Here is an 18240-nt window from a genome sequence, read left to right on the forward strand (position 1 = left end):
TTATTGTATAAGTGAGAATCTGCAGGTACACATTTGTTTCTCAATCCAAGGCCTGCAGCCTTTGTGACCCCGTCCCCTTCATCACCATTCATGAAGAAGCCCAATCACAGCCAGGCTCAGTCAGGACATGAGGGTGGAGCATGACACTGAAACAGGGTGTGGTTCTGAAACTTGGAGGGTTGTAGCAGAGGCCAAGGACTTTAAATTGAGCTGCTTGAGCCCAGCAACCACAATCATCCCAGCTGATCAGCCACTTCTACTCACTCCCTTCTGGTTGCCTCCTCACGAGACTTTCTACTCTTTACAGACCAGCACTTAATCTACTGTTGGATTTTTTTTTTCTTTATTCTTCATGATACAACTTCACAATTGAAGGAAGCTGGAGGCTGCCACTCACAAGTTAGCTACCTGAGTGTACCTGTTGCCTTCACCTGATCCCTCTCACCGCTGATCTGCTGGATCCTCTGGACTGAGTGCTGTCTGCTCTGGCTGCAGAGCTGCCGTCTTCCTCACAGGAGTCCTGAAGACCTGTTTTTTAGGTGAGCTACAAACAGAAAAGCTGAACTTGTGTATCCTCCTCACATCTGTTTTTTTTTCAAGCTCAAATTATTATTTTAGATAATAGAACCTGATCTTACCTTCATTTCAATTCACTCGTTTTTGCTGCTGTTTTAAACACTTTCTCTAAGCTTGATCTATTATAAAGAAACTCAAGTTTACTCCTCATGCCTCAGTTCATTGAAAGCCACATGGGGTGAGACATTTGCCTCACCTGTTGGACCTGCTCTGTCAGCTATGACTATTTCATTGTTATGGCTGCGTCATGTTTTTTAATCCGTCCCCAAACTGCCACTACCTTAAAGAAAGCGCTTTGACTGCATCAGAACCTGCATTTGCACATTCTGCATGCATATTAGTCTTGGAGGCAGAGAAGTCAGGGTCACACAGGGACATTTATTGAGCATTAGCAGCTGCCTTCTGTTTGTTCAGTCAATAGGGAAGCAGGCGTACAGAGTACAGAGCGTATTCCATCCTTTCTCACTATCAGGTCCACTTTCAATCAAATTTTCAAACTTCTTTACTTTTTTGCGTTTCAGGAATTTGGCTGAAAGAAAAACAAACCGTCACTATGCTGCGGGAAGCTTTTACAAGTGTGACCAAACTCCACGGTTACATAATATCCAGAACTGGTAAGAGTGTGTTAAATGCTTTACTTTAAAGGATTATTTTTGTCTCTCACTATATTTAATTCAAGTTAAAAGTTTTTACATTTGAAAATACTGAAATGTCAAGTAGGTAAAATGTATTTATAGAGCTCCTTTTACAGACAAAGTCTGCTCTTTATTGGAATTAAGTTTTTATTATTTTTAACTGACAGATTTTCATAAGCCTACCTTTATGTTTCGGTAAGCATTGAGGTGAGAAAATGACAAGGGTGTGTGTGCATTTTTCCAGATGGCAGAGTGAAGGATTACCCTCTGATGCAGAGTCCTGTGCAGATGACTGGCATCCTCCTGATTTATGTCATCTTCTCTGTGTACGTCGGCCCACGCATGATGGCCAACCGCAAGCCATTCGCCCTCAACAGACCAATGATCATCTACAACCTCAGCATGGTTTTGCTGAATGCCTACATAGTGTATGAGGTAAAAACAATATAAAAGACAGAAAAATTATGTGTTCAGTCAAATAAAAGGCATCAGCATGTAATGATGGCTAATTTGTTTTTATTTGTTTATTTACAAACTCAGTTCATGATGTCTGGATGGGCCACCACCTTCACATGGAAATGTGACCTTATTGATCTCAGCACCAGCCCACAAGCTCTCAGGGTAAGTCAGCAAATCGGCATAGTAGCTTTGGCTCTAAACTTTGGCTGACTAGAATATAGTGTGCAAAAGTATCCAAGGAAAATGTTTTTGTGCTAATTGTATATCTATATTTAAAATTAAGAGGCTTCAAAATCTTAAGCACTGGATTTTAGAAGAATTTATGTAATACATATATTTGAAAATCCAAATTAAAAGATTTCAGGTTGTTAAAAAAAAAAACTCTGAGTTCAACCTTTATTTCTACTCTTTGTTGGTGTTTGGCAGAGGAATAAAAACAGGTTAATAAAGATTCAACATTTAGAAAACTTATAAAGATGAGGAGAAGCACTGTAATTCAGGACTAATTGTTCTATGCAAATCCAAATAAACTGTATCTGAAGAAACTAAACATTGGTTTAAAGCCCAATTGAATAAGAAGTATAATTAGATTTTTCAAACTGTTTCCAAAGTAAAACTTGTTAGTTAAACCGTTAGTGTGCAAATATAATTGAATATGGGAAAACGGGTGAATGTTTGTTTAAAAACTAAAATAACACCTGAACTCTGAAAGTCCACAATAGCAACCATATGCGTCATTATGGTTGAATACTCCAAAAAGTATAGACATATGTTTTTGTTTCATTTCCATTTATTAAGTGAACAGTTTATACAAAATTAACCATAAATTAGCAGTTGTGTAAAATTAAAGGCCTTCTGTGTTGGGCAAACTCCCTAATGGTATACAGAGGGCTAATGATATTTCTGATTAGCAACAGTTCTGATATTTGACCAGACAAACATCTTCTTTCCTGCAGATGGTCCGAGCAGCTTGGTTGTTTTACTTTTCAAAATTCATCGAGCTCCTCGACACTGTAAGGACATTTTAACACCTTTTTTCTTCCACATTCATGGAGTAAATATTTACGAGTGTGGAAAAAAAAAATTAAAATTTCCTTTTGTTTTCCAAGGTATTCTTTGTGCTGAGAAAGAAGCAAAGCCAGATCACTTTTCTGCACGTCTTCCATCACTCATTCATGCCCTGGTCATGGTGGTGGGGTGTTACACTGACTCCTGGTGAGTGTTAAGGAACCAAAACATGCACTACACACTTGGGGCAACATTAGGTTAACCCATTGCAAGTTAATTTTGGATAACAAGAAGGGGTTTCCCTTCTATTAAACCCATCCTTGCTTTTGTTTCCTTTAAAGCTGGAGGAATGGGATCCTTCCATGCTATGGTGAACGCAGGGGTCCATGTCATCATGTACACCTACTACGGACTCTCTGCTGCAGGGCCTCGCTTCCAGAAGTATCTGTGGTGGAAGAAGCACATGACAGCCATCCAGCTGGTATGTTTCAGCTAAAAATAGATTTGTCACGTAAGAAACTAAAGGGTGAGCCAGCGTTGACGTTCGTTTCCATTTTATTTTCCAGACCCAGTTTGTTCTGATCTCCGTTCACATCAGCCAGTATTATTTCATGGAGAAGTGCGACTACCAGATGCCACTCTGGATCCATCTGATCTGGATGTATGGCATCTTCTTCTTCCTCCTCTTCTCCAACTTCTGGGTGCAGGCTTACATTAAGGGCAACCGGCTTCCTGTTGCAGACTATAAGCCAAACCAGAATGGCTCCACCAATGGACACATTGCAATGAATGGCAAACACCATGCAAACGGTCATGCTCACCCATATGAAAATGGTAACATAGTCATGGGGAAAGTGAAGGAAATTTAACTGACTCTGGGTGGGGGAAAGGAGACATGGGCGGTTAGTAGATATCACCACCTCAAATGTGCCACACATCTATATCTAGTAGCATATTTGAGTGCAGTAATTTAATATGCTACCTCTAAACTAGAGAATTTGTATATAATCTTATATTTTATTGAATTATCACCCCTGCGGGATATGATTGGCAGACCTGTTTTATGCCATTGATCTCTGAATGCAACACCCTGTACGTTGTTGCAGAAGCTGTTTACTGTGATGAACACTGAATGGAAAATTGGTGCTCATTTTGTCACTGATAGTATTCTTTAACTCAGGCTTGACCTGCAGCACTGTTCGGCTTAACAAGGCCCTTTTGTTGCTTGGGAGTATGGCAATGTTTCCACTAAACACAAGTATGTGTAAATATTACTATGAACTTCATGCATAAGTGTTTTTCATTGTAAATGTCAAATATTAAGGTTTTTTTTTTCTTTTTTATTTATCTTTTGAAATAAATCAAATATAAAGGTCTGTTTCATTTAGAAAGTAGTGATTATGTGCACTGAGTGAGCAACATGCCACATCTAATTTTTTATGAAGAACTATAGAATTATTATACTGTATATTACAGTATTGATGCATTTAATTTTGCCTTTTTGTGACGGTGACACATACACTGTTATACATGTCCTTCCATACATTCTTTCAAGACTCTGTATTGATCGATCTCTCAGTACACAGGGCATGACATCAATGAAGTTTTTTTTGTTTTAAAGCTTTAATGATTTGTGCAAACGGCTGTGAAAATAAATCTATCAATGTTTGTGTTTTGTTTTCCAGTGCAGCTGTTACTGTCATAAAAATACAAAGTTCTACATATAACCTATTAACTTGTATGGAAATAAAATATTCCCTGAAGTGGGGTGAAAAAAAATGTGTTTTTATTCATGACTAAAATTCTATGCATAATAAATCCAGGATGCATATGCGTTGTGCAATAGAACAGGTTGGGGTCAAAATAATTTTAAATTGAAAATATTTAATCCCAAAAAGAACTCCAATCTAATATTCAGGGTTGGATGTTGTAGATGGAAATGGGGATAATCTCTTCTAGTGAAGTCAGTGTTACGGGATCGTCGGGCTGAAAACATTCAGTAGGACAGGGTTATTTCTAATACTCCGGTTTGTAGATAGAATCCCACTTTGCACAATTTTCAGAAACTTCATAGCAGTCCCTGGATCATAATCATGCTTTTCTCCCGGTTTAGAGCTGCAAGTTACGGACTAATGCCATTAATGAAAGATTAATAAGTTGCAATCTCCACAACAAATCTGCAGCATCTTTGCAACTAAAAGATTTAATAAAATACTTTTTTTTAACCATGCAATTTAAATATCTGCTTGTTGGAAACTTGTAAAACCTTTGATAGCAATACAATGTGATAGCACACTTAGGACAAGTATTAGAAAAAAAAAAATGTAATTTATTTTCGATTAGGCAGAATTTTAAGAACCGGAAAATTCAACTTCAAAATTTCAAGGTTAAAGTCTGAAATATTCACCTTTTAAGTTTCCGTAGGTGTCAATGCCACACTTTTGTTCACATTGTGCCAACAGAGAAAGCACACAGGATACTGAAATAGTTGCCACAACCATGTTTGTGCATTTTTACTTAAGAGACACAATTAGGAACATAAAGAAAAAATTCAAGTCCTGAATTTACACACCAAAAAAAAAAAAAAGAAATTCCAATGGTACCACATTCTAGACTTAAAACTGAAAGCTTGTTTCTGGGCCTGTTAGTGATAGGATATTTTTGGAATCAGCTTATCTAAACAAACATCTTTAAATACATTCATGTAATACAGCATAACATTTGAAAATAAATACGTAACCTGCACTAATCCATCTCGAAATGCTCATTCCACTTTGAGTTTCTGCAAACTGCTTTGATTGTTGCACCTTTACAAGTTGACAGTTTACAATGGGGATGCAAACTCCTAATCATGAGCAGATCAAAAAAAATTTCTAAACATTGGGTAGTAAATTATGGTCCTAAAGTCTTTAAAGCAACTTTAAGTTATCTACCTACAGATAGAGACAAAAGACTTGTCCAACCCTGTTCTTAAAGGGGCAGATGGTTATTCCACTTTACAAAAGTACTAGAAAAGACAATTCTAGTTATAGCTTTGGAAACCCCTCATAACTTGATTTGCACATCCAAAAATAATTTAAGGCAACAAAATTATAAAACCTCCATTTAAAGAATTCTGCCATATGCGTAATTTATTGCATGTCTATGTCCAAAGTGACATTGCAACCAAAATCCCACCCCCAAAGTGAAATGGCATTCAAATAAGTTTCCATGATCACCATTTAAACCTTTAGGTTCATTATGCCTCCACTTTGGAACGTTCTGTTGCACGGATTCACTGAGCCATCTAGTGGCAGATTAAATAATCATCCCCATGGAAGCTTTCTGGTTGAGCAAGTGTCATAAAGCAGGCATCCCAAACCTCAGTCCTTGAGGCCCGCTGTCCTGCAGGTTTTAGAGGGATCCTTGCTCGAGCACAGCTGATTTTAATTGAAAGCTGATTAAAAAAACTTTTGGTCTACTGCAGTCATTAAAATCTGATGTTTTAAAGCAGGGGAACCTATAAAACCTGCATGACAGCGGGCCTCGAGGACCGAGGTTGGGGATGCCTGTCATAAAGGACACTTCAAAAGGAGCTGACCAAAAACAGTCAAACACATTTCCCCCTTCAACCTTTCTTGTGCTCACTTGATAAGATGAACATGGATACTCCACTATATGTTCAACTATAGGACCTAAAATGAAACTCCTAACCACAGCCACAACTGATCTTGAAAAATATGAACAGAATCACATCAGGTGCATGTCATAAATGCAATTTATTAAAATCCTGATACCAATAGTAGAGGGAACATTGTGATAAAACCAGTGCAAACTATACATTTCTCAAATATTAGTTAAAATGAAGAAAAAAAAAAAAAAAAAAAAGCATACCTCTACCAGTTCTCTTAGACTAAAAAAAAATTAAAACACATAACATTTCCAACAGTCAAAAGAACTGGATTGTAAGTTTTATTGCATTTTAAAAACATTTGCTTAGATAACATATGATAAATAATGTCAACGCTTTGGGAAACTATCTGATTGACTGATTAATGACGCTGGTGGCTGGTTTGGCCATCCTCTCCTTAGCCTTCTTCTTTGCAGGATCCATCTCAAAGGCCTTCCAGATTCGAATGGTTTCATCTGCAGCAACCGTTGCCATGGTTGAACAGTCTGGGCTTAAAACAAGATTGAGAACTCTGCCCTCATGACCTAAATAAAAAAAATAAAATGAAGGTCTTTGAGTGCATTTTCTCCACAGTCATTTGACATTTACCCAATTTTGTAATGATCCATGCAATAAACTTGTACCAACTGTCAAAGATCGAGCATAGCTCTTCTTGCATAATAAATCCAACCCAAAAAGAACTTCTCATGTACGTGTTGGTCCAAACATTACAGCATATTCCCTGACAAATTTCCTAAACTGTCCCCACAAGGTAGGGCTTGATAAAAACATACAGAGATAGACTAGATAATATAAATTAAAGTCGTTTCCTACCATCAAGCTCTGCAACCTTTGTGAGTGAGGGGTACTTCCAAATGACAATGCTGTTATGGGCGTATCCATGTGCAGAGACCAATTCTTTGTAATTGGGTGCGAACACAAGTGACGAAATCTGCAATTTAAGGGATTTGTTTTAAGCTCGGGAAAATCATTATAAAAGCACACCGGACTTCAAGGGTTGAGGAAAGTGTGGTTACCTGGGACTGAGTGTCAAGTGAACTGAAACAGGAGCCAGAGTTCACGTTCCAGAGGCGTATATGGCGGTCACTGGTGCCGCCACCAGAAGCAAGAACATTTGACTGCCACGGACACCAGGCCAAAGCCTGTCAAGAGAAATGCAAGATGCCATAAATTTACAATAGAGATCCAAAACATTCATTTGTGTCCATTATAACGGATATTTTGCTCACCCGAATCTTTTACAATTTAGGATTAACTCAATGCTTTATTATACTCTTTAGAGAACACCCTGACCTTTTCAATGATGGGTCATGTGATATTTTTTCCTTAATTAAAATGGCTAGTAGAAAGTTAAGTTAAAAGATAAATGATAAACTTGATAGGAAATGACCAAATGTAAGGTGCTTTACTACAAAAGCATGCTTCCAGGATTAGCACCTATTAAAATAGCCATACAAAGAGAGACTGGAAAACTAGTTTTAGCATGTATGAGTTAGGTTATTTCATACAAATAAAAATAGTAAAAACTGGAAAACAGTTTCCTCAACCATCCAAGTGCAATACACTACATAACTGTTAATTTAAGTTATTGTTTTGCTATAGCCCTCTGTATTTATTTGTCTATCCTCATCCCCCAATACATCTTCCTACATCTTATTTAATTGTTTTTATTTTTCTATTGTATATACTGTGCCTAAACATCCTCTATTTTCTTGTATGTGCAATTTTTTTCCTGCTACTGGAAATACAATTTCCCGAAGGGAGTAAACCCAAGGGATTAATAAAGTCTAAGTCTAACAAAAAAATGGAATTTTGCCCCTTAAAAAACAAATTACAGAAGATCAAAAATGATTTGCCTTTTGTTAAAATGTAGAAAGCCAATTCTAAAAATCAGAAAAACAAATTTCTTAATTTTCAATGAAATGGACAAGCTCTAAATTCAAAATGAAAATGTATGTAAAAAAAAAAAAAAATTAAATTTTTCATTCAATTCAGCTTGAATAAATTACAACTGTACCAGCACAAGTTCATTTTGGGCTCAACTTTTGGGTCACTTAAACCCAAGTTTGGTCAGTTATATGCATTTAGAGTTCTCTTGATGGGAACTATTATGCAAGATTTAATTTTTTTTTTAACAATAAATAAAAATAAAAAAAAAACTCCACAAAGTTTATGTAAGGGCTGGTGAAAAACCAACATTTATATATCATTAAAACAACACATACAGTGATATTTGCTAAATCTCAATGCCTACTAGCTCTGCTAGTAGGGACTCACCTTGACTGCTCCTTGATGTTCGCTCCAGCTGCGGATCAACTGGCCCTCACCGTTAGAACCTCCCTCCTGAACACGGGGCCATAGACAAACCAAATTGTCATTGCCACCACTTGCCAGGTATCTCCCATCAGGTGACCATTTGAGGCCACAAACTTCCTGTGAATGGCCAGCAAGAGTGGAGATGTGATGGTTTGCCACCCTCACATCATGGTGGTGGATGTGTCCTGATCTGGAACCACTGGGGGGGAATAAATGCTTATATAAATAATGTTCTAGTTTAGTTCCACACATAAATTAGAGCAATCATACCTGGAAAGAATGTGATCATTCCAGCTTAGACTACCAACCCTAGCTGTGTGGCTAGCCATGCTGCGCAGGCGCTTCTGATTCTCGACATCCCACAACTAAATAGAAAGATGGATACATTTAGCTAGTAGGAACATTTATGAACATGGACTATCAGCACATGTACAAATATTTACCTGAACTTTGCTGTCACTGGTGCCAACAGCCAGGTAGCTTCCATCTTTGGTCCAAGACAAAGAGCATACGTAATCTTCGTCACGCTCCAGCTTCATGAGGAGGAGGATATCTCCAGACGCGGCATTCCAGAGGTACACATGGTTATGAAGTGCCACGGCAACAAAATTTCGACTACTCCAGTCAAGAAGATTTAGATCTGAAAGTTAGAAGGTATGTTAGTATGAAATATTTTTTATGGAAATCTTTAAGAATAAAAAATAAACAGATTTTGTATGGATTACAAAAATCATTTAGAAGTTCAGGCGCATCCAGGATCCTCTCTGGATTCGAAGAGATGTATCTGGTCTTTTTGAGAGAGGCAGGTGTCGTAACCTGACTGTAGAGGACTTTCAAGTTGTTCTGATAACCTTAAAAAAATACAAAATAAAAGTTGTGATCAGGAGATAAGCTGAGCGAAGTGAAATATTTCAACCTTAAAAGGGACAGTGCAAGTGCAGCTCTTACCCTCTGGCGCGTTCAATGGCTTCCCTCCAAGATGCAGGATCTTTGCATCCTCAATGTTGTAACCATTTAGTGTCACAGACCAAGCTTTCTTGCTTTCCTTTAAAAATAGCAGCGTGCATTAAAAAACAAATCCACATGAAGGGTTTCAATTTGGTTTTTCAAGCAACTTACTGATGAGACAGTAGTTTTTCCATCATCTGGTTCATTTTCTTTTGTAAGCAGGAAGTTTGCGACGTCCATCTGTTTGTTATTCCTGATGGGTATGAAGCGATCGCCTCCCATCTTTGAGGGAGTCTTCTTGCCTTTACCTGTAGAAATCATCCCAGTTACAAATCTCCCTTAAACATTTCTACATAACTTCATTCATTTTATTTTTACAGTATTTCAATCCCATATCAGCAATAATTCTTTGGTCAGATTATATGGATTACCTGGTGTCTTGGTGGGTGTTTTGGAGCTCAGTGATACATTAGCAGATTTTCCAGGGGACAAAGCGCTGAGGCCAGAGGTGTTGGATGAGCTCGCCTTTCTCTGCCACCTCGCCATGGGAGCGTTTGTGATCGGCATGTCGAGCTTCAGGATGCTGTGAATGTCGTTCTCGAACCCAAACTGCGCCATCTTATCCACGTTTTAACAGACCTGAGCATCAACCAAAAACCAACAATAGTCAAACTTAATGCCGAAGCTGATGATCCTCGTTTTGAAATATGCCTCTAGGCTACGTGCTAATGCTAGCTCCAACTCCTAAACTTGCATTAGCTTCATCTTTAAAAAGAACTTCAAAAACTGAACCTTTACGCCTTAATACATCTGAAGTATAGTTTTGATACATTTAAGAATTAATCTAAAAATATAATAAAAAAACGATACGGGGTTTTGTTTAGAAAAGCTTGTTTAGAAGATACGTGTCTTAAAAAAAAAAGTCAAATCGAAAACCGAGAGGCAACTTCGCACTTATTTGTATCTTCAGATAAAAAACACAGACATTCTAACCTCACCTCCAGCTGAAAACGTGGATTACTTGTTTGGAAGAATGACTCGACTTCTGCACGTCTCTGCTTCAGGTTTGAATTTCTCAAATTTGTTGCGTCACGGTTTAAATCGCACGACGGGCTTCTGTGATTGGCTCATTCAAGACGCTGCCGTTAAATTAGTTTCGTTGCCACGGTAGCGTAAGCACAAGCGTTATTCTGATTGGTGGTTGGTTTCTATATCCTGTGACGTTGACCTTCTTCTTCTTCTTCTTTCATGAGTGTGTAGCTCTATAGTTCCACCTACTATATTCTATTTTTATTTTTGTGTTATGTAAAAATAAAAACAATGCTTTATCAATAACCAAATTTTCCTCCCTGTCTCCATCTGTCCCTAAAAGACCTTTTTAATACTCCGACGTTGATCTCTCGGGGGATAAACAAAAAAAAAGAACCTCTCTAAAATTATGTCGCCACCTACTGGTTATTATTAAGTACTGAGCAAAATAGCCTATCTGTTCATAAAAAAAAGTGCGCATGGATTTCCAAATTTGAAAATGAAAGTCAATAATGCAAATAGATTTAAGAGTTGTGTTTGTCAATCAGACATTTTCAGTTTTGAAATCTTATGCATACCAGTTAGGTAGTTAGAAACTGCAAAAATCCAAGTACACATCACAAATTCCAAATGAGTATGAATCACTAATTTACAAGCAAAAGTCACACATTTACGAGTACAAATCACAGATTTACAATTATGAGTTACACATTTCTGTGTAAGACTTAGACATTTAGGAACATGAATTAAAACATTTAGGAGCACAAATCATAAATGATTGAGTTTGAGTAATTCTAATTCTTAAATTTGTCTTATTGCAAAGTTTTTATTTTCTGTCTTGCATTCTTAACTTCTATAAATTGTATTCTCACAGATGATCAGAGGTCACATGTATCTAAGTGTTAACAATGAACAAACAAATCTAATCAAATGTATTTACATTATTGATCTTCATTTACAAAAGCAGACATTTATGCATAGGTTTTAATGACAGCTGTCTTACCAAACAGTTATGGTTCTAGAATTAGATTATGATTGCACATAATAACATTAGATAAAGGGTTAAAAAAAACAAAAAACATATTTTTATAATTTATATAAAAAAGTTTATATTTAGAATATTTAAATTATTGAATGTACAATCACATTTAAACACCCAATACATTTCTGATGTTTTTGTTTTTGCCATAAATTTCCTATTTTGGTTATAATTTTTAAAAATCATCATTTTAAAAGAAAATCACAGGAATGGATGTCACAGTTACACTGTTGAGCAAAAAGGAGATATTGGATTTAAAACCCAGCGGTGCCTTTCTGGGGTTTTGGGACCCAGCGGATTGCAAGTTCCTGGTTTGAAACCAAGGCATCCTGAGCAAGATCCCAGATCTCAAGGGGATGGGTTAAATCTTAATCCTAATGTTGCAAGACAGACACAGATCATTACCAAATTCTTTACTTCTGTTTTTTTTGTTTTTTGTTTTTTTTGTGGAAAAAAAAAAATCCTCACTTTCAAATGAGTTCATCATGTCCACCCTTTATACTTTATTTCAGTTAAAATGTCTCAAAGAATTGTGATGCATTTTCTGGTTATGATTATATAGCTCAAGAACTCCCTAGTTCAGTTTTGCAGTTTAACTTGTATATGAATGGTCCCAGATTCCTCAACAGCATTGTTTACCTTTTCAGTGCTATTGAAATAAAAATCAGCATGTCAGCAAAGAGGAGGACAAAAATTTCCTGGTAGGCTTAGACAAACTTTGTTGTTTGGTATACACAGAGAGTATACAAAACGAAATTACGTTTTGTACAGCTCTCATGACATTTCTATTTCTTAAAGTGCCAGCAGTGGTCAAAAGTAAACATTGAGATAAAAAAAAAAAAAAACATGTTGCAAAAAACACATTGATATGGTAGACGGCTGTCCTTACTTTAGTCTTGATTAAACACAGTGGATCAAAAACCAGCAGATATCATTCCACAAATCTCACCAGCTTCATACTGCTAGTGTTCTCAAGGAGTAGAGTGGAAAACGGTGTAAATAATAAGAAATGTAGCAGAGATATCGGATGTGTATGATATATCCGTGCCTTTGAATCACCTGTGAACAAATTTTAAATAGGCTTTGTTTTTAGTAACTCCTGTAAGGATGCAATGAACATTCCTTAATCAAATTCCTTTTGGGGGATTATATAATGACTGAGATGCTGGATGGTTGGATGTTTTAGATCTACAAAAACATAAAGTCATTGTAATAAAAGTTTTAAATATATAACTAAGGAATCTATATGGGACGTTTGGCCTTTAAATCCAGTTGTTTGAATAAATACACTTTTTATTCATATTAATATATCACCTAAGGAGGGCTTTGGAGTTTAAACTATTTTTCATAAAAAAAAAAAATTATATATATATATATATATATATATATATATACACACACACACACACACACATATATATATATACATATATACACACACACATACACACATATATATACATATATACACATATATACACAGACACCTGGCCCCTGTGATGCTTTTTTTTCAACTTTTTCTTAAATACATGAATTATCTTGAAAAACGCAGATGTTTTAATTATTTCTACCTATTACATGGTCTCAAATTCATGTAAGTTTACAGCACCCTTGTGCACCTCTACATTGTCAACCATTGTCCAAGTCAACCTACATTTACCTAAAATGCACTCACAAAAGAAATCCTGCATAAATGATTAACTTTGCATTTGAACTCTGAAAGTTTTTTCTTGCTCATAAACTACTTTTTATAGAATATTCCTGCTGAAAGACAGATTTTTTTCCAACTATGCACAAATCCTTAGCCTTGTTTCAAACCTAAAGAAGCAGCCACAGTGTTATAAGAGTTTTGCCTAATAAATATGAAGTATTTTTGTTTAAATATAATTCCCAGTTAAACTATAGGGTGATTCCCACCATCAGTAATTTATAATCAATTATGATGTATATGTTAATAGGAAAGTTATTTGGAGTTTGATCAGATTTACAGCATTTTTATAATGCTGCAGACTTTAGTAACAACAATAAACCATTATTTGATAAATACTGACAGAGCTGTGATTAATTAATGATTTAAGAGTGTTGTCAGGGACAAACCAGGTTTTGGTGTAAAAAATTTATTAGTTTGGACAATAATTTCACAAATGATCAGTTTACCAAGCACCTCTGTTACTTTTTCTAAAAGTATGCTATACGATAAACAGAGCATACAGAAAACAAACAAAAATAGAGAAAAATACAAATAAACAAAACAAAGAAACAGCATTTACAAGCAATATGCTACAACCATTTATTCATAAGCCTTTGAGTCACAGTGTACTGTAAGAACCTTTCTTTGTAGGAGCAGTGTCAGTCATATCCTTGGGGTAATGGATAATGGAGCCAATTACACCTATGATACAAAAAAAAATTCTTCATTAAAGAGCAAGAGATTGACACAAAAAGAAGAGCCTTCCAAGCAGTTTTCATTATTCTATCCACACTAGTTTAATGTTAATTATCAAAAAATCAGCAAAGACAAGTGAGGTCAGATTGCGAATATATAATTTGGATGGAGAAGAAAAAACACATGACAGACCCACAATCATCAAGTAGAACATACTCGTCCAAAGGCTATGTAGTTTATTTAATATTTAACTTTTTTATCAATCTTTTCCTAAGACTTTCAGCTGAAGCTTTCAAAAACTCGAGAAAACAGTAGAAGTGTTGTTGTTCTTACCTCCAGGGTTTCTTAGACCTAAACAGATTGTAAACAAAGACAAAGCACATGATATTACTTTTTTTTTTTAACTATGGGATGCCATACTGACGAGACATGTCAAATCAGGGTGTTAAGATAAAAGCATGTCGGCATAAGCAGAAAATATGGAACACCAATAGGATTTTTCTCCCTGAAGCAACGTTTAGCGATTAAAAAAAAACCAAAAGCTGTTGCTTACCTGGGCTTCTGGAGAGAAGAATGGTCATTACAATTAGCATTAAAAATGCAGTCACAGCCAAAATAGGAACCAAATATCTGGGCAGAGGAACTTCTTGAGCTAAAGAAAGGAAGAAAAACAATATTTCACACATCTATGTTTTGACTGTAAACAACATATTGACAGACTATCTGCTCCAAGATCTGTTCACCATATCACGCATTAATGTATTTGGATCACCAGACTGTTGTACAACAATAGTGCCTTTTGTTAGAGGTTTCTTAGGAGCAGATTTAAGAGAAATCACTGCAGAAGATCTGCCCTTCCCACAGCCATCAGTATCCACAACTATTTGAATAAAAAAATATTTGATTTATATTATTAATTGTCTCTTTGGTATTAAATTTTGTGATAGATTATAGTTGTTGTGTGTAATTCTGTCATCTTACTGTTGTAAAACATTGACTTTTAATCAAACAGAACCATAGAATTTGATAAATGAAGTGACATCATCTTGGCTTCTCCAAACAGCCAAAAGGCAAACTGTTGTGGGAAGTTTAGTGATACTAAAAAGATTTGGCCCAGGGCCATATTGTTTCAAAGAAAATCCAGACAGATACTAAAAAGTTTTATCTTTGAAATATGTCAGAAATAAAATGTAAAAATAGAAAAGATCTGAAAAAATATTTCAGCAAGCTGGAATTAAGCCAATATCAACCATATTGGTGAACCTCACCGACCTAAATTAGTGTATGGGATTTAATGTAGACATTCAGAAGAAAAGGGGCAATGCGTTTGCTTTTTATAAGCAATATGTAACCATAGGTATATAGTAGACTTTGATAAGTTGTATTCATTAGCTGTTAGAGAGACTATTCAAAACACCCAAAAAAAGACAGGCACAAAATATAAAAAAAGATCACAAAATGGCAAAATTACCCAAACCTCATGGGAAGATCCATCTTTTTGATCACCTGGTAAACTTTTATCTTCACATTAATTAGTTGGGAAACCAATTAAAAAAACGCATTCTTAATGTTTTTATGAAATGCTGGAAAAAATATATCGATACCTGACTGTTCCTCTGAAAGCTTCAGCTCCTTCATCAGCTTTGTGCATCCCTCCTGCAGGTGTCTCCTCTCCATCTGCGAGTGCTCCTGGTTCCATAGCTGTCTTAGAGCTGTTGCCTCTGGTAAATGGGCTGCCCAGGTGTCGTTGTGCTCAAGGGTGAGAAAAACCTTGCCATTGTAAAACACCCGGTCAGCCCAGTGGAGCCGCGACCCCTCTATGATGCATTCCCGAGACCGAAGAATGGTATGATTGTCTAAGGGCAGAGTTTAACAAATATAGATAACCAAACTGTGTTTGGACAAAAAAAATAAATAAAAAAAGAATTCTGCTGCTCTTACTCAGAGCCGTAGTTGGGTTGTTGTCAATTCCAGCTGGTAGAAGGGCATGGGTGGACATGCTTTTAATAATACTTTTGACCTCTTGGTTTGGGTTTAAGAGAGAGACTCCATTGAGCAGAACTTGCTCTGTGACATGCTGGTGTCCCACCACTCCCCAATGCTGGATCTGTACTATGATGGCATCTAGAGGGACATTAGAAGGGTGGTAAAAATGAACATTGTTCAAACAGTACACTATTTTATTTGTTTATTTTATTTGTTATTTTAACCCTTCACACTTATGTTATTCTACATTTTTCTAAGATCTACATTAGTGTGGCCATTTTTTCTATAATCTTTTTGCTACTGTAAGCACCAGAATTTCTCTAATGTGGTACAATAAAGCGATTTTCTATATGATTCTTTTCTATTCTGCAAAAAGAGGAAAATCCGATACCTGCATTACAATAAAAACACATGTTGAAAAACATATTTTATTTTATATTGCCAATACTACATTATATTATAAGCAGTATTGGCAAAAAAATAAATAAATAAATAAAAAAAACAATTTCAGAGATTTAAAGATTTTATTATGATCTAAGACATACATTTTACTATAGTTTAAGTTGTTGCTGAAAAACAAAAGTAAAACCAAAAGCAAAATACCTGATGATATACGACTAATAGTCTGGAAAGTTGCTAAGCTCCTCCTTGTTTTTTTTTATTTTTATTTTTTTTATTTCAGTCCGCCCAAACATCTATGTGCCTTGTATCTATGTTGTTGATAATAACCTGCCCCTGTTATTGGGTGGATTTTGTCAAAAGTGGCGCTGTTGAAACTAAACTTAAAGTAATGAAAACAAACACACCGTGTCAAATATTTTGACACCCCGACAACCTGATTTCACTGGTTTACTAACGTATACATTTTTTCCATTCCAGTTGATCAGGTTTTAAGACACTATTCCCGTTTATTCTCATAACGGAATTAAAACAGATATAAAGTTTCTTACCTACGTGAAGAGGAATAGCGCTCGATAAATGAGTAAGAACAACCAAAATAAATCCAAATAAGCTCATATCTGCGACTGCAGTCCGTTAAAGTCTTGAACTCAGCGAAATGTCAACACCTAATGACTTCTCCCAGTTTAAAGACACTCAGGAAGATTGTTTTAGACCATTTAAGAAGAGCCCAAAGAATTTCCCCAACACATCAACTGCAGCCTTTAAAATACGCAGCTTGACAGGACTGGTCGCTCCACGCCCATTTTCTTCTGCAGCAAAGAGGATATGGTGATTGACAGCCTCTGATTGGCTCCCTGCACTGCTGAACTCTTCACAGGTGTAGCTGTAAATACCAGGTTTACCCGGTTTGGAAAAGCACAAAATAACTTAATAATATAATTGAACTTTATTGATCTCACAGTGTATTTAATCCACCCCCTTGGGGAGCAGTGGGCTGCCATTGACAATGCCATTGGTTCTCACAATCTTCTCAGAGCACAAGCGCACTGCTCTAACCGGGCAACACTCCCCAAACTCCCTAACTTAAAGTCCCCCTGGATTTTACTTCCAACTAGGGAAACCAAAGGTTTCTTGATACCGCTTACCTTAATATCTAACATGGATGCCTTCTAAGTGATAGCTATGTTTTTGGTATTTAAATATTCTTTAGGATTTGTGTTCAGTTTAGATATCTATAAGGAAGAAATAGATATTTCCAATATATGTAAACGGCAGAGTTTTTGTTATTGGCTTAGAAAGAAGAAATAAAAAATTAACCTCATATGAAATAGTTTTTAGTGGTTCTGTAATGTCTGCTGTATGGAGGACCAACTCTGCCATATTTAAAAATAAATACATAAATAAATAAATGCTCAATAAATATATAAGCATACAATTAATTGCCAACAAAAATACAATAAACAAATAAATGTAAGTAGAAATTAAATTATAAAGTGAGACATAAATGTATATAACTCTTAATTAGCTTCTTTATTTTTTTGCCTTTGTAATATTTACGTTATTTATGTATTTTTGTTGGCAATATAAAATATAAGTAATTAAAAAATAAAGTTGAAGAATATAAAGGACAAAAAAATAAATAACGTAAATATTACAAAGGCAAATAAATAAAGAAGCTAATTAAGAGTTATATACATTTATGTCTCACTTTATAATTTAATTTCTACTTACATTTATTTGTTTATTGTATTTTTGTTGGCAATTAATTGTATGTTTATATATTTAT

At 35.7% G+C, this 18240-nt stretch overlaps 3 protein-coding genes across 4 annotated transcripts; 1 reads left to right on the plus strand and 2 right to left on the minus strand.

The window, feature by feature from the left end:
* The first annotated feature begins 218 nt into the window (after positions 1-218).
* Positions 219-4441, plus strand: LOC107083337 (elongation of very long chain fatty acids protein 1-like). Its single transcript, XM_015372477.1, has 8 exons — positions 219-539; positions 1098-1190; positions 1456-1646; positions 1752-1832; positions 2627-2683; positions 2780-2885; positions 3020-3159; positions 3245-4441. The coding sequence occupies exons 2-8, from the start codon at positions 1130-1132 to the stop codon at positions 3545-3547; spliced, it is 939 nt and encodes a 312-aa protein (XP_015227963.1). The 5' UTR covers positions 219-539; positions 1098-1129; the 3' UTR covers positions 3548-4441.
* Positions 4442-6417: 1976 nt separating this feature from the next.
* cdc20 (cell division cycle 20) lies at positions 6418-10763 on the minus strand. Of its 2 annotated transcripts, none has more exons than XM_015372480.1 (11): positions 10611-10763; positions 10044-10251; positions 9784-9920; positions 9613-9709; positions 9390-9515; positions 9108-9304; positions 8935-9029; positions 8626-8863; positions 7365-7490; positions 7162-7279; positions 6418-6872 (listed from the first exon to the last, which is right to left on the minus strand). In XM_015372480.1, exons 2-11 carry the CDS (start codon positions 10228-10230, stop codon positions 6694-6696), a joined length of 1500 nt encoding a protein of 499 aa, XP_015227966.1. In that variant the 5' UTR covers positions 10231-10251; positions 10611-10763; the 3' UTR covers positions 6418-6693. The 2 variants fall into 2 exon arrangements, with proteins under 2 accessions (XP_015227966.1, XP_015227968.1); XM_015372482.1 differs by having other exon boundaries at positions 10606-10703.
* Positions 10764-13272: 2509 nt separating this feature from the next.
* Positions 13273-17261, minus strand: LOC107083358. The gene is made up of 6 exons (XM_015372502.1): positions 17003-17261; positions 16008-16190; positions 15671-15922; positions 14620-14718; positions 14400-14417; positions 13273-14072 (listed from the first exon to the last, which is right to left on the minus strand). Exons 1-6 carry the CDS (start codon positions 17067-17069, stop codon positions 13990-13992), a joined length of 702 nt encoding a protein of 233 aa, XP_015227988.1. The 5' UTR covers positions 17070-17261; the 3' UTR covers positions 13273-13989.
* Between the last annotated feature and the right edge of the window lie 979 nt (positions 17262-18240).

Source organism: Cyprinodon variegatus, unplaced genomic scaffold (genome assembly GCF_000732505.1).
Source record: "Cyprinodon variegatus isolate N-32 unplaced genomic scaffold, C_variegatus-1.0 Scaffold73, whole genome shotgun sequence".
Lineage (NCBI taxonomy): Eukaryota > Metazoa > Chordata > Actinopteri > Cyprinodontiformes > Cyprinodontidae > Cyprinodon > Cyprinodon variegatus.